Below are 19,263 nucleotides of genomic sequence, written 5' to 3'. Positions count from 1 at the left end.
GATCTATAAATTAAAAATATACTCAGATAGTTCTTGTTGCTTTATTATTTAATGTTTGTCCTCGACTGAGCACAGTTAATTTGTCCATAGTTCTTTTTGTTATTACCTTAAAATGTACACTAATATTTTTGGATGATGAAAAATTGAAGAAAATTAAATCTATTAATACAAAACGATGTATCTTTAAACGTATAGTTTGTCAGTTTTTCTCCTTTTACTAAACAAGAATTTCACAAAATGGATGTAGAACGTAGACTCAACTGAACATCTCCAATCCGCCAAAAAAAATTCCCTACAAAGATCATAGCGATCAGGGACTCCGCCAAATATTGGTTTTAGCGTCAACTTGAACCTTCCCGACTTTCTTTTTTAAACATTCGTGCACTTGATGCACAAAAGCTATTTAAAACGAACTCACTTATAGCAATTGTGATATTTTTGATAACTGCAGCAACGATACAACTTATTTTAGTTTTTTCCTGTTATTGTTGTTTTCCTCAAGCAAACTGTTCTACACAATGGCGGATATGCTCGCACTAGTTCAGCTAGATCAGAGACATTTAGTGGCAACCATTTGTTCTCCGACAAGACCACAATCTTAAGCACAAAGTTGCTATGGTGCATTTATAGCCCCCACAAAATCGATTAAGTTCAAGTAACGCAAGTTTACTTGCAAAGAACTAAACTTTAATAAAGCAAGTTGTGCTTCAGGCTGCTGAAATGTCATTCTTTAACTGAGCTTTTCACCTTCTTTCAGTTTTCTTGTGGTAAACATTTGCAACGAAACCATTCCAGCTGGTTCGCACGAACGCCTACAAAAAGTCGAAAGTCATGTAAACTCGTATTTGGAACTAAAACAATGGAGAAATATGGCAATATTGTTCGCAGACTCTCGTTCGCTTCGTCCTGTAGAACTTCAAGCTAACACAACAACATGAATTAAACTGAACATGCCTTCGTTCCGCATATTTTCTCTAACGCCGTTTTCTTCCACAAAATCCCGACCGCTATAGAGTCGCCTTAGTCGAGCTAGCAAACGGCCGTTCAAATATAAACTTAAACACTACTCAAGTATTTACGTACAACCATGTATATGTATAGATGCTAATTTCTTTGCGAATGTGAATTGCAAAACATTTCGGTTCCTTCTTGTTATGTATGACTGTGAAACCCGCTTGGGCCACTATTGTTTGTGGCGCGGTGAACGAAAGTCGTGCGGGAAAGTTTGTTGGCCAACTCAAAAGATGTTTGAGATTTAACTTTTGGATTGTGGCGTTGACGCTTGAACTCGATCAACGAAGGGCAGATGAAAAAGCCGAGATTGTTCGTCCCCGTAAGTACGCATTTCATATTAATTTTGCTAGTTGAAATTTTGATGCCCGTTCGTGTGTTCTGTTCGTTAAAGCGGGCAAATTCAGTTGTTCAACGCAAACAAAATATCTTAGCGAAGTTCGCCCCAAGTGGTTTCGCTTTCTTGTTGTAGTTTCTGTCGGTTTCAAGAAGGTTTAAGCTGCGAAATCGAGCAATTCTTTGTGAGATTCAGTACCAAGTTTATTCAATTCTTTTGTTTTCACAAGGGCGTTGTGGTAGTTAACTCTTAATTTGTACGAAAACACTCGCAACTGTAGCATTTTACGTTCCAAAACAATCTTGGATCACAAGCTTTTGTTTTTGGCCGGCATGTTCATCGAAAGTGCAACGAAAGCGCGTCCTTTTTGGCCAAAAATTTTTCAACTTTGTATTGCTTCGAGGCGTGAAAGCAGCGAACAACAGAATTCATTTAGTGCTGCGCGTCGTTGGTATTGTGAAAGGCTTAAACGAACTTGCTTTGTCCTGCGGGTATCATTTATGGCTTCATACAGACTTTTCTTTGATGACGATAAACACTTTAATTGAAATTATGAATCTTTCTTTTCGTTGGAGTAAACAAACCTCCGCGAGTCAAGAAAATTTTCTTGCGAAGGTGCATTCGCGCGCGAGAGGAATTTGTCACGTGCAATAGAAACTAAACATTGCGCTGTTGCGGACAATTTAATTACAGGTGGTCTTTGAAATATTTCCGATTCTTAGGTCGCCAAGGCTTCTCTTGTCGCATTTTGTTCATCAAAAGAAAAGCGCATAAGTAGCCTCAACTCAATTTTCGGTTTTAGGGGATAATTGCGTTTTCCCCGAGCGTAATTCGCAATGCTTTGTTCACGCGGCGTCGGTGCTGAGCCATTTAAGTTCATGTTCAAGATGCTTTAGTTTTTTGCTGTACATCGTGAGGTTTGCCGAGTTTTGTGACGTCAGGATGCAATTAAAACATCATATTCCCTTGGACTATTTTGGTATTCATCAGGGATTTTACAGCGAAGCTATTGGCTGGACTCGAGCATTAGTCTCTCGAAAAAGAACCGCCAGTAAAATATATAAACAACCAGGAGAGAGGCGATCGGGCAAACATCGGTTCATGCGGTGATGGCTATCATACAGGAAATCTTGAAGTCCATCCGCCACTACACAGCGTTGTCTGAATAGCGTTTCACAAAAGGATTTTTTTCATTCTGAAGAGGGCGAGATGGAAAGAGCGATATGGCTCAAGCGACCGTGCGCGTACAACCCGCAAAATTCATTCCAAACCCACGCAAGTTGTAAATTGTGTTAGGAAGTACCTTTCCGTGCGCGAAAAAAGTTGAATTTTTCATGAGCTGGCTTTAGCAAGGGGCCACTTTTTTGTCGCGCACCGAAGAAAAACGCGCTCACTATCAAGACGCTGGGCTAGCTATTTTGAACAGTGCCCTGCCTTAGAAAACAGCTGGCAGTAATATTAGCTTTCTAGCCGCGAACTCGCTAAACGGCTCCTGTCTCGATCGAAGCAAAAAAGGCATTTACGGTTAAATAAAACTAACCGCAAAATGAGGCGATGATAGCGCGGCCACGTTACGGAAGTGTTAAAATTTTAAGCTGCGTGTTTCCCATATGGCAAAACAAGTTCGCCTCTCCAAAGTCGACCCGATTGTTAAACCTCTTGAAATTAAGCTGTCAACAGCGGAATAAAAAACAAAAGCTGAAAGATCTTTGGCACTTTGGATATCAATCTGTTGACGAATTGATGACACCCCTAGGGCTCTCCCGCCCTCCACAACTCCAGCGGAACAAAAGCCTCTAATATTAGAACGCACGCAGGCAGATTTCATTGTCCCAGCGTGATTATATTTTGTAAACGCTTTCAGCTCATTTGCAATTGTGGTAATGAGGTTTCTAGGCGAACAAAAGAGCGGATTGAGGAGCGATCCAATGGAAAACAACGTCGAGATAACAATTAGCATATTCTTCACGCCGCAATGTAGTCATTGACGACGGTTTCGCTCGTGCTCAGTGAGCCAATGGCGGAGCGCGCAGTTATGAATCATGATTAATTAAGTAATAATAGAATGTCACTCACCACAGCGCTGTCCAATGGGCTCCCAGAAAATCAACAGATCTTTGGACACGTTCATGAGGCTGGCGGCAAAAAAGCCGAGTTTAGCTGAACGCAAGTTAAACCAAGCTCGTTTACAATGGAAGCGCAAACGAACCCATACTCAAATCAGGTCGGGTCGGTCTCCACGCAGAGCGAAACTCGCGTCATTCAAAATCATCCGACCACCATGGCTTACGTGCGAGAGAACGAACACACTGTTGTAAAGTACGAGAATCTTGCTCCAGCGACCGTAGCATCGCTGAACGACCGAGGAGTAGGAAATAACCACCTCGCCACTCACCAGTGGGTAGTGCAAGACCATACTGGAGCTGTTGGTTGGCCCGCGAACACTGTGAGTTTACAAGAAGTTAAACCAATCTTAAGAGATGATAACTCGCCGGTAATAACAACAATTGCTGGTGCAACGCTCGTCCATCATCGACCTGGTGGTCATACTGTAATGCCTTTAGAGCAAGCACGTTGGCCCAGTGCTGCGACGCATGGGGCACACTCGCCCGATCACACACGAATTCACATCGGCAGCGCTATGCAAGCGGTTCCTACAACTCATCCATCGTACGGCACGATAAATGGAGCCGTCCAGCTACAAGGAGCATATCCACAAGCGGCGCAAACGATTCGCGAAAATCCGAACGGCCAAGATGCGACGCACGGCGCTCACCCCGAGTTAGAAACACAAGATGACACTCCTACTTCGGACGACCTGGAACAGTTCGCCAAAGAGTTCAAGCAGCGTAGAATCAAGCTCGGTTTTACTCAGGCCGATGTTGGGCTGGCGCTTGGAACGCTGTACGGCAACGTATTCAGTCAGACCACCATTTGCCGCTTCGAGGCTCTGCAACTGAGTTTTAAGAATATGTGTAAGCTCAAGCCCCTGCTCGCCAAGTGGCTCGAGGAGGCTGACAATAACAACGGTGCAGCGAGCGGGATCGACAAGTTGGCTACTCAGGGACGCAAACGCAAGAAGCGAACCTCCATCGAGGTGGCTGTCAAGGGTGCGTTGGAGAACCACTTCTGTAAAAATCCCAAACCGTCCGCGCAGGAGATCGGCACGCTCGCAGAAAACCTCGGGCTCGATAAGGAGGTCGTCAGAGTTTGGTTTTGCAACAGGCGCCAAAAGGAGAAGCGAATGACTGCTTCGGTTTCTGGAGGAGTCGACGACCAACATGTTGGCTCGCCTCACGTATCATCCCCTCATGTCTCGTCTCCGCACATTGTCGGTCACATCGCAGGCCCGCAATAAAACTTTGTATGTATTCTACACTCCTCCGATTAATAGTGGCCAATGTATTTTTCTATCACGCGAATGAACAAGGAACTAAACGGACGGACAGGCGTGTTAACTCGATTTACTCTCATGTCATTTTTGTACGCCTTCTCGGAACAGAAGCTGAATGTGAAATAGTCTAATTTCAGCTAGCGTAAGCGCTCTGAAAGATTTCGATTTCAAGTCGACCGCCTCTCGTAGGATATGCAAAAAGGTATTCTAATGGTATGGGCATGATTGTATGTAAATACTTACTTTGAAAGCTAGAGTATTTTGCATTAAGTTTAGAGGAATTCCAGGGAAAAAGTAACCAGGACTCGTTGTTTCTTTTATTACGAATGTTTCTGCTGTGTTAAACATTGCTACAAGGCCCAAGTTTTGGGTTTTCTCCGAAAGATCGTATGTAAATAGTATGTGGCTGCCAATAATTTGTCTGTCCATCAACAAGCTTATATGCTCGTATTCTGAGCTACAAAATCTTTATTTAGAGTTGTTTTCTTGCAATGTGAACCAGATATTAATCATACTTTTCTATGTTAACCATGCATGCTATCATACTGTACTCTCAGATAAGTTATTAAAACGTTTTCAGTTTAGCTTGCCGTGTGCTGCTTTGCTTTCGGCTTTACTCTGGACGCTTTTGCGCATAGTTTTCGCTGTTCTTTTAACTGTCGACTTCGGTATTTTGTTCGCCTTGCTTTGAATTCAATTCCTGCGGAATTGTAGCGTTTTAATTCCCGTTTGAGCGCCGTTTTCATTCGGCGCGATTTCATGCCAAGGGAAAGTGAGCCATGGATGCATAGCAAAGAAGTTCATTCATAACACGGCTGATGTATGCAAATGGAAACAATTTCTTATTTAAATTCTCCCATACATTAAAGGCACTGTGTTTTTCGAATTTGTAAAGACAGGAATATGCTCGCTCGTCTGGCGATTCTCGGTTTTGAAGCGAACGGACTCAAAACGCTCTGCAACCTTCGGTTTGTGAGTAGTTCGAGTTACGCCCTTGTAAGCCGTAAGTTTTGAATTGCCTTGCAGTTTTTCGAAGCAGTCGAAACGAAGAACTCATTCGATTTGTGTTGACTCGTTCTATTCTTGTCACAAATTCTCTTGCTATTGAGTTGATTATTGAGGTGTTTTGCTTAGTTCAGTTCTACTACACGTTTTTATATGGCCATGTGGGTTTGTCGGCCGTTTCTGCCGTGTTCAACATGGTCAACCAAGACAGACATGTTTTCAGGTTGTTGTTTCGGGTACCCGTTGTGCAGATCGTTTCAGACAAGTTTTTCACTCGAAAATTATACCACAGCTAAATTTCTCGATTAAAAGTAAAACGAACGCTTGTGAAATTTACAAAATAAGGGTAAAACTGTTAGCTAGGAGACAGAAACATTTCCAATTGCCGCGATCTTCGTCGTGAATGTTATTTATAAGCTTTCCTTTAGTTGTAGTCCACGACCACATGTACCAAAACACAGAATGATTACAAATACAAGAACAGGCCAAAAATACAGAACTGCATTTAAAAATAGTCCTTTTTTCGTTTCCTTCATTTGTCTACTTTTTTCCAGGCCAACTATTTTAATCTTGCTCTCAAATTACACCGCTTTTTGTGGCAAAAAAGTTTGGAAGGCTCGCTTCGTTCAGTCATAACACAATGTTGGTTAGCTTTTATTTTAATTCAAACAATATCTGACATTTGAAGTATGTTGCATCAGTTCTCGTTGTACGTTAAACACGGTTGTAAATTGCAACTGTTTTCCATAATTGGGGAATATATTCATGAGTTTTAGGCGGTCAAAATCGAAACGTTTGTCGAACTTTGAAAAGTGACTTTCGGTTAACGAGGATTGCATGTTGTGAGCCCATGAAATATGGGCAACTCACATCGAACTGAATCGAGTTGCTGTCTCGTTTGGGAATAAAAGTTTCACGTTTCTGCTTATTCAGTTGTGTTTATTCCACTATTATAAACACTATACGCTCTTTAAAGTTCTTTTTGCTATTTTCTGTGTAAAAACCTTGCCTTATCAACGGACGATGGCGAAAAGAATTCGCTATAGGACAACTAATTAGCTCGGCAAACAAGACCGATTCTAAAAGTCCTATCACAGTTTGACTTGGCCAACTCGCGAAAAATACCTTGTCCCTTGTTACTCTGATGTAATTCCTTCCGAAGCAAAATTAAAATTCATTTCGACGACCTCCTTCATTGTCAAACACTAAATAACTTTTTGAAATGTCAAAAGCAATTCGACTTATGGCGCCGTAGTGAAGTGGTCGCAAGAAAGGCGGGCGGCCTCCTTTGTGTTAACGCTATTTCAGTTCTGGGCAACGAAGAGTGTCTTTGGATGATTGTAGAGTGTATGTAATTTTGTACGAAGAAAATACGGAATCTTGCTTTTGCCCTGCTTCTGTATTATGGTAATAAGATGAATATTTTACTGCGTTAACATATTTATGAATTCGATATATGATGACTCTTAAGCTAATTCAGCGGGAAGGACGAACGAATTCGAGTGTAGTCGCTGTCGTTTATCGCGCGTTTATCCGCGCGGATGTTATTTCTTGAGAATATGCCGACGCCAATACGCAACTTAAAAAGGTAAAACTCTATTCCTTTCATAGCATTAGCAATCGATCGCACAAAAGGCATTGAAAGCGTCTGAAATATCAGACATTCGGCCGATGGGTTTGATACGAGTTAGCACGAGTTCTATCTTGATTTATTTCTTTCCTAATCTAAAGTTATTCTCGCTTGTCGTGCTTGAATATTGACCGCCAAGGAAATAGGATGTCAGGGAAACGAAGGCATTTAGAAAATTGCACTCCAAGGTATTTGTTCTAGAACGTGTTGACAGCTCCATGGCTTAAATCGCCTGGGCGTGAGTGCTCTACACGTGTAACTAGCAAACCACACATGTCGATTTTAAATTTCACTGGAAAGCGATTCAAATTTTCCGTCGAGTGCCCTTCGACGAGTATTTTAATCTCATTACGAGTAAACTCGGAAAATACGTGATGTATTGAGGTTCTTGTAAGTCCCATATGTATACGCTGAGAACAAGACCTTTTTAAAAGCAGCTTTGTTGATGGAAATAATTGAAATATTCGTCAAATGCCCCGGGGGAAATATATATCTGTCTCTTTGTTGGCGCTTATGTGAAATTGTGAAATAGCGTGTTTCTTCTTGGCATGTTGGTTTTTAATTCAAAGGGTTCGAAATCGGGCAAAATTCAGCGTTTATTTTGGTTTAGAATAACCTGTATTCGACCTAGGTTGTTTTCAAGATGTCGGTCCGATTGTTTTGGGCATCGCGCATGTCACAGCTTTTAATTACTTTACCCTAGAAAGGCACGTAAAGGCCTTCCGAAATTAAAAATGTACTCCTTATAGAAAGGCCTGATTAAGTAAGCAAATAGCTTTTTTTCTTTCTTGATCCATGTTAGTTTTCTATTTAGGCGGAAGCCCATTTTTTGGCGATTATTTATATTCGTGCAAAATTAATTTGTTCGCCTGGCATTTGACCATTTCGCAACCGAGTGACAATCTTGAAAGTTGTCGTAATTTCGAGATGAGTTCTGGCTCGCGTTGTCATGTTTAGAACTCGAAAGAAAAGCCAGAAAGAAACCGCAAAACAGAGACTGCACGGAGAATTAATCAGTTAATTTCCTGAACTCATAAGACCTAAACGGTGATGATATTTGCGAAAGCGACTTTCGACTTTTGTTTATGCCAATTTCGTTTGCCCCGAAGGCATTTAGGAAAGAGCTTTTATTTCGCTCAACAATAGGTTTCCTGTGAATTCGCTTTTCAAAGTGCTTCCTTGAGAAAAGTTTTTAATGGTTCCCTACTATGTTTGAACGAAGGTAAATTATGCTTCCCACTGCGTTGAAAGGAAAGACATTTCCCGCCTGAACAGCGTATAAAAGAATTTTGCACTGTTCCAGTCGCGTTTCGACAGAATTAAATATAGTTGTTTTTTCTGTTTTCTTCGCGACTTATAATTGATATTTGTTCTTAAAACAGCAGTAGGCAATTCCACATTGTGCAATTTCAATTGCTTTCCGCCTTAAATTAAAATAAGCACTAGATAAAATGAATCAATCTTTTGGACGAAAGTCGTGGGTCAACGTTTGTACCAGATTAAACCATCTGTCTCATAAGGTGTTTTCTCCGCCAGCATAAGATGTTGTTTTTCTCCCGTGCGAAGGAGTGCCTTCAGTGTTTGCTTTCTTCAGCAAAGCATTCCTTGATAGACAATGGCTTTTAAAGTGTATTTTTGTTGTTTGAGCTGAGTAAATAGCGCGGAAAGACAGTATTCTCACATTTATAAATGCGCGTGCTAGAAAATTAAGCGTGGCGAGCTTATGGATGGATTCGATTAAAAATAACACTGCTTTCATTGGCTCGATGATATTTTTATGGTCGGCTTACTTGGCTGCTATTTCGCAGACAACAGCTTGTAATTAAGAAACATGGATCGGGCATTGTCAAGCGAAATGATGTTTGTAGATGGCACTAAGCTTGATCTCGGCAAGAGTCGCTTGCCAATAAAAATTGGAGTGCTTTTAAATAATTACCGAGGCCAAAAAATGCACGCAAGGTGTTTAACAGATGACGAGCCATGTAAAAATTAAGTGGTTTTTGTTATTTCCTTTGGCCCCGAAAATACGAGATTCAATTAAGTAAAGGGAGCCAGGAGTCGGAACAAAAGCTCGCTAAGTAGCTGGCTCGATTGAAGAAATGACCTTAAAAGCTCTGTTACGGAGGTTTTTAGTTCCCAAACCGTGAAACAAAAGAGCTTTTCGTCAACAGATTCTCTCGTATTATTGTTCCTTGCGTTGTCTTGATTCTTTTGTTGGTGATTTTGTTTACTCAAAGAAAAGGTTGTTCCTTATTGCTTAATCCAGGGATTTTCTAAAGAATAAAGAAAGCGTTTGATAATGACCGAACAGCTAGAACGAATTGCGTACCAGCGTACTAGCTAAGAGCTTTGGGTGTATTTTAATTTATTATTCGCATCTCCGAACGAGATCTGAATATTTCATACCGCGAAGCCAATTATTCGCAACCCAAACCTATATGCAAAATGAGGCGCATTTCCATTGCAGAAGAAGTGCGAAATTTAAAAGTTATGACAGAATGTTGATTAAGTTTATTCCAATATATGTACAACTTTAAGCAAACGTCGTGTTCATTTGGTTTCCCTCGGAATCAACGAGTTCGTGGCGCGCGCAAAGTTGCCATTTTGTTGTAAGTACTACTAACACCTTCGCTCGACAAAACTCGATGAGATATGGTATTTAAAATCTCACCGGCTAAAACCTTGATTTATTTTATTAGAAAAACTTTAAAAATTCTGTCGCATTTGTGCTGTTGAAGTTCAGGTTAATTTTGGTCCGCCAATAGAGTACTCGAAGTTATGTTTTCATGCCTTTATTGCGCTTTTGCTTTCGGCTTTTAAAATTCAAAAAGCGACTTTTCCATTTGTATTATTTTCTTGCTCACTCGATAAAAGAAAAAAAATTATGTACGGCTTGATTTGTGGAGACCAACAATTTATACCGCCCATTAGTTGTAATTTCGTTAGATATGTGGATATTGTATATAATACTTATGTAGTCTCATGCAAGCTCTAGAACGAAGTTTTATTTCAATTGGTGTACATATATGTTGAAGCGTTGGTATATCGTTGAAGACTTGTAGGATCGATTTAAGTTTTACTCCTCGTAAAATGCATTTGTGAACTGAAATTCACTTGTATTCATTTAGAATCTTATTGCTCTTTATTGCTAGCCATAGTAAAAGGCGAGTAAATTTAGGAAAACGTTTTTGCGTTTCTCAGAAATTAAGAAGCGTTTATTTTCATAAAATAGACAGGTGTATTTGTATATTTTTAAAAACGCACAGTAAAGCGCTTCGTTAGAGACTTTCTGACTACGATCTCATTAAATATTACACGTATTTGTGTGTTTAGCTGTATGTGCTCAACTTAACATGATTTCAATCATTTGAGACTAAGTTTACCACTTGGCGAAGCTTGTGATGAGCCTCACCATTAAGTTTTTAGGTTATTAAGAAAATAAAACTTGGAACATGTAATTGAGAAAGAAAACCCCAGTGCCGTTTACAAAATCAACAGTCTTAAATACTTAGTGTGAAATCGAATATTCCGTGCAAGGTTTGAGTTTGCGTAGGAAAAAATTTCAGAAAATGTGTGGCAACTGTTATTTATTTAATTTCTCCTTTTAAGTTCGTTACGTCGAAGAAAAACTGTTAGTACAGCAGTCATAACGTGGAATTATTAGAACTTTTACTGAATAATTAAGGGAACTGATTCTTTGGAAGAGTAGACGGCAGTTGTGGCAGTACGTGTTTTAATAATGATAATATAGTTGTTTTATTGTACGTTTCCTCTGCGAACAAAGTCATCTCGAAAATAATACTACTATTAAATAATATTTGTCTCCTGCGCTTACAGAACGATTCCTGTCGCGAAATTGCTTCGCAGCATGAAAAGCTAAACGCGCCATGAGGTGGCAAAAACCATGCATGATTAAGGTTGTTTATGTTTCATTTTTTATTACTTTCTTTTTTTTAAAAAAAAAACTTTTAATTTGCGGTTTGGCTTCGTTGCAGCGATCGAGGGAAAGGATGGTTGCTCGTGCATGTTTAATTTGGAGCATTAAAGCAAGTTGAATAGTTTGTAATTAAAACTTCTTGCTTGGGAAAATGGTGTGCTTTTATTTTTTTATCGTGAACTGATAAGACAGAAAGGCGTATTGAACTCAAAATTTATTTTATGTCAACGGTTTGAACAACCACGTTGCTACAGTGTTGATTTAGTTCGCCCACACGTGAAAATAGCTTGTAAACTTAAAAATAAACATTATTTTTAAGAAATTAAAACCGTCCGTGTGCAAACATTACTTTGTGTATTATATTAATTTTCTTATATTTCTGATAGCGTCTAAAGTGATCGTAGATGGTAGATGAAATTACTGTGAGCATATTTCCAAAATGAGCCGATTTTAATAGTCTTGAAAAAGCATTTTACGTTATGTTGAAATTAAGCCGTTTGTCGCGAATTATGTAAGCTTCATAATATGGTATTTGAATATCATTTCGCAACGGTAAATTCATATATATTTCATGGTTGAAAAGACTCGTCGCTTGTTGTCACTTGATAGGCGATAGAGTTAGCGCTTTGATAGTTATTTGGAGTGAAAAATGCAAACACAAATACTGCTTAGTTTTTATAATTCGTTTGTTTTTCACTTGACTTTCCGACTGCTGAATTGAAGCTCTTTTTCCCCTCGTGGTTAAGTCATGAACGAGCGCTTTAATTATGCTAAATGTCAAAACTCGAAATAGTAGGTTGTAAAGTCTTTTTATTCCTTTGTGTCGCCTTTGTTCCAGCGAACAAAGGTCTTTCGCCACGAACACACCACAGACTGTTTTATTTGCCTATTTTACAAACTTCACTTTTCGAGACAAGTTTCCAATACCGTTGGTTTAAGACCTTTGTGTATCTACACCACTAATCAAAACTTGGACTTGAGAGCATTTTACTTTCTTATTTCAGGGGTTTTGTTAAATCATAATTGTTTGCCTCCCTTAGGATATCCCTTAGGATTAGTTTTATCGCATCGCTGAGATCAAAACTAGGACGTATAAACTGTATAAATGGTTTGTTAGCGATATATCTCCGACACTACAGTTATTAATATCTGTTTTTCACCTTGGATAACAGAAAGGTCGGACAAAGCGGAACAACATAGTCAAGGACTTGTTTAGTTTCCTTAGAGATGCACGAAAAGAAACTAAAAGGCCCATCAAGAACGTGCCAAAATACACCAATGTTTTGCTTTCCAAGCTAATATTTGATGATTATGGAAATTGACTTTCAGTGGTGAAATTACCCTTTGTTTGTTTAGCTTGCGTGGATATTTCCTACCAAAATGTGCAATCCGTTTTAAAATCCATGTTTGGGCTTTGAAAGATGTTTTCTCGGCGGTTTGATTAAGACTGATTGTTTTTATTATCGCGTAAATGACGCCGCTGTATATTTTAATTTTCCGTTCAAATTATCCCCGTTCGAGGCTATTCTAAACACCAGAATTATCTCTTAGCAGTAATTATTGCTTCTTGTTTTCCAACCCGCCCAGCTGAAGTAATTATTGTTCTCTCGGGGTGAAGCGGTGATATCGTTTTCAAGTTGCTATCATTTCACGTAAACATTCATTTGAACACAGAGAATTTTAAGTTATTGAAAAAAGCAATTTTTCTTCAGCTAAAACTAAGCTAAATAAAAGACTCTTGAGAGCGTGGAATTTAATTCTTTTTCTTTGGTATACAATTTTTGTCCCGTTAAATTATTTCAAACCTCTTTGAAGGTGCGTTTTAATTTATCCTTTTAGTAAATTTGACAACGCACTTAAAGAGATCACCAATATAGCGTTTCAAATATATTTTAAAGTGTGACGCGCCTACTGGAATATTTGTAAGCGGTAGTTTTTTTAAACTAATATATTTCTTTCCCTGCCAATTTTAACAAAATAAAAAATAAAAATATTCTCCATGCACTTTCATTAAAAGAGACAGCATCACTAAAACAGAAGTTGAATTTAAACTATAGGGCCTCGAGACCAGAATGTTACTAAGTGAGAATGTTAACAAATTTTTGGACCAATTCATTTTAAAGTTCTCACCCAGCTTAAGGAACACTGGGGAACTGCACTCTTAAAAGAAAACCAAGGCATCACAGAGTTTTTACTGAAAAGCGTACAACAGTCTACGGCATATAAAGACTATGTTATGGACCACTCTGAAACGAGATTTTCAAGTTTGCGAAGATTTTAACTAAATTTATCGAGTTAAGCTTAAATTTCTTGTGCCTCGCAAATTCAGTTATTCATTCAGTTATTACAGGTATTTTGTTTGCTCTCTGAATTTGCCGACCAACTTTTAATCCAGCAAAACGTGTTTTGAAAAAATAAAGAGTTCCATAAGTCACTTGTAGAGCATTTACCACCGACATACGCAAAGGTCTTAGGTTCGAATGTTGCGCGTCGAAGTCAAGTTTTTCCAAGGCTTTTAAAACTGCGACGATTTCCTTCATGCACTTGTATTTTTTAATCCTTAGTAATCGCAATATAGCCCGTATAAACCACGGCCATGGGGGCTCAAAAACAAAAACAGTTCGTGTTTTTTTTTTTTTGCCATAAAACGCGTAATTTTGGCGCGAAATACAGCCATGCTTGTGCGAGACTCCGACGTGAAGAAATTTTCACAAAAGGTTATCTCTAGAATATTTGCAGTTCGTAAACTTGTGATACCCAAAAATATTTTGCTAAGCAAATTTGAGGAGCATAGATGTTCTAGAAAGCCTGCAATGACGTTAAACGTTTTTTCATGCATTTGCAACAAAAACTAGTGATGTTTAACTGAGTGAGGGTCTCACTCGTGGTTCTTTTTGCGTATTGTGTTTTAAGTACACGCAATAGTTGTAGTGGACTCGTTGTAACGTAATCTGCGAGCATTTTGCTCAAAAATTCCCTGCTGTGAACGCGTTCTCCATCGATTTTCGCGTTCTTCCCACGGATTTGAGAGCAAACTGTTGCAGTAATATATGTTTTTTATTTTTATTCTTATTATTATTTAGTACTTAATGTCGCTATCGTCTTATTATTTGGCTCACGTGTAGTTTTTACACTATTGAGATAAAACATGTTAATTTATTTGCTACATGTGGTTTTTATTGGTAATTTTTACTCGCACAGGCTTGTAGCTGTTGATGCTCTAAGGGGCACTAGGATCTGTGTAAATGGAAATAGGCGGTCTTGTAGAAAATTATATTATTTATCTATTTTATTTCCCGGTTTCTTTTACATGTTAAGCCAGGTTTTCCCTACAGGAAGGTTATTCCCCTATTTGCTTGCTAAAATTAATTCAGGGATTTCTTAAATTCTAACGGGGAGACTTTATATCATAGCTCTGTGGTGAGCGCTGGAATTGCTCGATTTTGTCGTTTGGTTTGCTGAACAGGCACAAATCTCTCTCAGGGCCCCTTTTCGATATACGTGGGTCCGGTTTTCGAATTTTCTCACGATCGAGCGATTATATGTAAACCAACAAGTCAGTGTTCCCTTGTTCTGAACAAAAAATAAGAATAAGTAAGTCCTATTTATTCGAATTACAGATCAGATCCGTTCCTTGTAGTCAAGCTTTATTCATATGACTGCAGTTAGTACTTATCATTTCTAGAAAGTATTTTTTGCGTTTTACGTGCTGCGTCCCTCGCTTGTTTGTAGACGCCCCCAGTACACTACTAATTTTTAATGTCTTCTTGTAGTGTGTTTAACCCTTCATTGATGTCTCGCTTTTCTTCTTCCTCCTTTAGGTAAACACCAGCAGAAACAAGAATATACAGACGTTTTCCTGGCTGAAAAGAAACTCGAGTTAAAAGCAAGACCTTATATGTTAACGCCTTTACATCATTGTAGTTAACCCTTTATGAGTACCTAAGCTCAACATTCAAATTCCCCTTACTGTTTCTCCTACATTTCCTCAAATTTCCCTTAGGAGAATTTAGTTCTTAATCTATAGTATTTCCCTGACTCGAAATTATTAGCTACCCATACTGCTTAAAATTTTTGCTAGACGCTAATGAGAAGATAGAGTTTGATCGCTGCTCTTGTTTAAAGGCCCGTTAAGATATTTTAGGTTCATTTTTGTAGCCTTTCCAACGAAGCAATGTTACACCAACTAGATATGTTTAGTAAAAAACAAGCTTCAATCGAAAATCGGCGAGAGAAAACTGAAAGTCTTAAGTTTACAGAGGGTTTGAAAAATAGCGGCACACATCTCGCATTTTTTCATAACGGAAACTTAAGTACAATTAAGAGGCCTTGCACACATCTTAATAGCTCTTTCAACGTGCAATATGTTTTATGTGAGAAAATGTTTGCGTCTTTGCCCCTACTTTGCCAGTGCTTTTAAATTCTTCGATTCGACGAGAGAACAATGGTCATTTCGTGCACTGAAACGATTTAAATCCTAGTCGTTTTTGTTGCTATTTTTTGGGTGCTGAGAGATTGAAATGGTATTTTCCCGCCTTTCTATCAAAATGACATACATGTGTTAAGTAGTTCCATTGGCCTAAGATATTTTGAAGTTGAAAAAAAAAGCGGGCAAATGATTAAAACTTTGACTCAACCTCTTTTTATACATAGTCGTCTTCAATTGCAATGCCATCCATTTAATTTTTTGTTGTTGCTTTTTTTAAGGTTTTTATTTTCTCGTGTGAAATTTCGGATTCAAATTGAGACAGTTGGGAGTTTCATCATTTACTTTTACTAAAACATACGCGTTCTTATCTTTGTTTTCTATTCGTATCATCACTGACATCTCATCGTTAAGTCATTTTTAGTGTTCGCACATTTTGCAAAGTAAATACTCACGTTTAACGGTTTCTATTTCTTAACAAGCGTATTGATCCTTTTTTTCTCGCAACAAGGTGCCGTGTGGTATAATTGTCATTTGCAACAGTTTTCATTTTCAGTCGTTACAGAATTATTTTCAAAACCATTTCCATAGCCATCTGTTCTTGCGGGTATAAACAATTTACTGCTTGTAAATTTTGCCCCAGTTGGTAAAAAAAAAGCTATCTGGCACATGCTTCCCATTTCCCTATAAGCGGGTTAAGGTATATTTAACATACTTAGTCAACGAAACGATTTCAATTTTGTTTGCCTTAATTTTAGACCAAGTCGGTCGGCGAAATACTCCTATACGTGTTTTCATTTAATATCCCAGCTAATATCATGGCCGTCACAAACCGCAATTAAAATGTTTTGCAAAACAACCATTTCCAACGCGCTACGCAACTGTAAACATTAATTTAGCACGGAAACTATCAGAGTATATGTAGACAGAATATGAAAAGGTAAATTAATAAATGGTGTCTAACGTTATGTCAGAAAGGTATAATTCTTCCATATTTTGACGTTTTTGAAGCCGTTGACATTACAAAAGAGTCAAACTTTGTCTTTTCAAAATTTCCAAGGTAATTAAGACTCATTATATTGAACGGTTTAATGGCTTTGGGGACCCGCTCTTTGATAAATGCTAAGTAAGCTTAATACTAAGTTTTCCAATCCTCTCGAGATTATAAAACTAAAATACTTTGGAGGCTTTCCTTTGAACAGGTAACCGACCGTTTTAGCAAGTTTTCATTTTGTCAAGAAGTCAACAAACTTAAAAACAAATTGCTGTCTCAAAATGTCAACAGTTTGATGTATGTCGAGCTGGGGTGTCCTGATTAATTTTTAACAAGAGTACCTGTTGTTTAGCGAAGGTATTATTACCAGGTCCTCGCCAGTGACACTCCCAAAACATGTTGAATCACATGCATACATCATAAATTATGAAAAAGGGTTTAGGAACGCTTGCTTCATTAACGCTTGTTTATGTTTTATGGTGCCGCTTTGGGGGCGGCTTAGCGGTTTACTTGTAATTGTTTTGATGAAATAAACCTTGCTCTTTTCATTTTAACCTCTTGTTTATTATAAATATTGCTGTTTTGCGGTTCTCGTCAATTTTAGCAAAGGGTGTCACCACATCGCGTCCTGAGAGAGTTAAAAACAGATAGATAACTTTTGTTAAAATGCCCACCTGTTCCTGTTCTTGCTTTCTATTATTTGATAATGAAGGGATCTTTGATAAAAAAGCCGCGGTTTAGTATTAAGTTTTTTATTATGCAAAAGATGCATATAAAACTTTAAAATCCATGTAAATGGCCGAATAGATTAGTTCGGTAAGATAAGTTTGGAAAAAAATAGAGAAAACTAATTGTAAAAGCTGACCTGATAGGCGCCTACGTGCGTGCTACCGTTTCCATTAATTAAAATGCAAAACCACAACAAAATGATGAGAAAATGATCTCCATACAAAGGGCGCTTTCCATTTCGTCAGAACTGGCTGGCCAGACCGGTATATTTGAGAACAGAATTCCGTTGTTAGTCAGAATTGCCCTATCAAATCAGTCAATACATAAATATTACACATTGTCATGGTGGATTTGTGGGAATATCTCGTGGAAAAGGTCCATTTTACATTCAAAACTGTCGGCCAGACCGGCCAGCTCTGACAAATGGAGAGCGCCCTAACAGTCGTCATATCTCGCTAAACGTCCCCGAAAATTTCAATCAGTTCATAAAAATTTCAAATCTTGTTCTCGTTAGGGTTACAATTACCGTGGGATCCCCCGTGGGGGCCTCAAAAGTTTTTCGGGGGCTCCGCCCCGCTCTTCCCCTTCCCTTTTTTCCTTTTCTGTCCCCTTTCTTCCTTTCTGTCCCCTTTCTTCCTCGCGCCGCGACTTCTTGTCTTGCCCCCTGTGCCTTCTTTCGCCTTTCCTCACGATCCCCTTTCTCCTCTTTCCTCCCTTTTCCGCCTCTTGCGCCTCCCTTCCGTTTTGTCCCCCCCCCCGGGGGTCCCGATTTATCGAACCTCCAAGGGAAACGAACTGACTTAGTTCGACAAATCGGAGTGTAAAATTGTAGTACTCAAATGGGTGAAGCAAATCTAAGGAAATCTAAGCAACTTTTGGTTTTGAGGTTCCCGAAATCGAGGGTTCGACAAATCGGGATTTCACTGTAGTATTTCTTTTTTTCAAAGTATGAAAAGTAATATTGCGGTTCGTATAAACCAGAGTCTTCTTGTGTTTGGCGCTGAACAAACGACCAGGGCGCTATCCAAGATGGCGGCCAAGCTGAACGGCCAGGCGCAGGGCAGGAGGGCAAAGTGGGTACTAAGGAATTTCCACCTTGCAGGTGGGGGCGGGGGTGGGATTTCTCAAATTGTTAGCTTCTACAATTCTGACAATTGCACGACCTGTGTTAATCACTGCCATGAGCCGGCAAGAAAGGATTTAGATCAAGCATAAATTTGATTGGGATCTTTAATCGAACAATGGATCTTTTCTCTGCTGTTGGGTGCATTACTCTCGTCGTAAACAGCGCCCAAGAGGGGCTTTTATACAAAAGGGATAGAGATGCTTGTTGGGAAATTCTGAACAAGACCCCTACACAGTACCAGAATCCATTTCTGGTGTATAGCGACGATTAAGCGTTCTTTTTTTCCGGGAAATAAAGAATGCCTGATCGCATTTATTTTTATAAAATTTAAAAAAGTTTTTTTTGTTTTTTTTTTTTTTCTTTTTTTGTGGGAAAAGGGGGGAGCTTCCCTGGGAATTGAGTAAAATTTAAAAAAAAAAAGAAAAGAAGAAAAAAAAAAAAAAAAAACAAAAAAAAAAATTAATAAAAAAAAAAATATTTTTTTTTTTTTTATTTTAATTTTTTTTCCATTTTTTATTTCCAGAAATACAATAAAAAACGCCGCACGGGCGGGGGGGCTTTTCGGGGGGGGCGCTTATTAACTTTTTTGTCCCAAATGCGGCGCTTATTCGAGGGCGGCGGTCATTCGGGGCGTGGCTTATTCGAGTAAATTTTCACATCTAACTGCACTTGCT

General features: G+C 38.8%; 1 protein-coding gene and 1 long non-coding RNA gene across 2 annotated transcripts; both read left to right on the top strand.

Annotated features, from left to right (window-relative positions):
- Positions 1 to 1,102: 1,102 nt before the first annotated feature.
- On the top strand, positions 1,103 to 17,288 carry LOC144656224 (uncharacterized). The gene is made up of 2 exons (XR_013571286.1): positions 1,103 to 1,333; positions 15,136 to 17,288. It is a non-coding gene; the product is annotated as an uncharacterized LOC144656224 (long non-coding RNA).
- Positions 3,446 to 5,326, top strand: LOC144656217 (POU domain, class 3, transcription factor 4-like). Its single transcript, XM_078516459.1, has one exon. It carries the CDS (start codon positions 3,540 to 3,542, stop codon positions 4,704 to 4,706), a length of 1,167 nt encoding a protein of 388 aa, XP_078372585.1. The 5' UTR covers positions 3,446 to 3,539; the 3' UTR covers positions 4,707 to 5,326.
- Positions 17,289 to 19,263: the final 1,975 nt, after the last annotated feature.

This window comes from Oculina patagonica, chromosome 6 (genome assembly GCF_052425735.1).
Source record: "Oculina patagonica isolate OP01 chromosome 6, crgOcupat, whole genome shotgun sequence".
In the NCBI taxonomy this organism is placed as follows: Eukaryota; Metazoa; Cnidaria; class Anthozoa; order Scleractinia; family Oculinidae; genus Oculina; species Oculina patagonica.
Note: the sequence above shows the minus strand (reverse complement) of the source record. Positions and strands in the feature narration are given on the sequence as shown.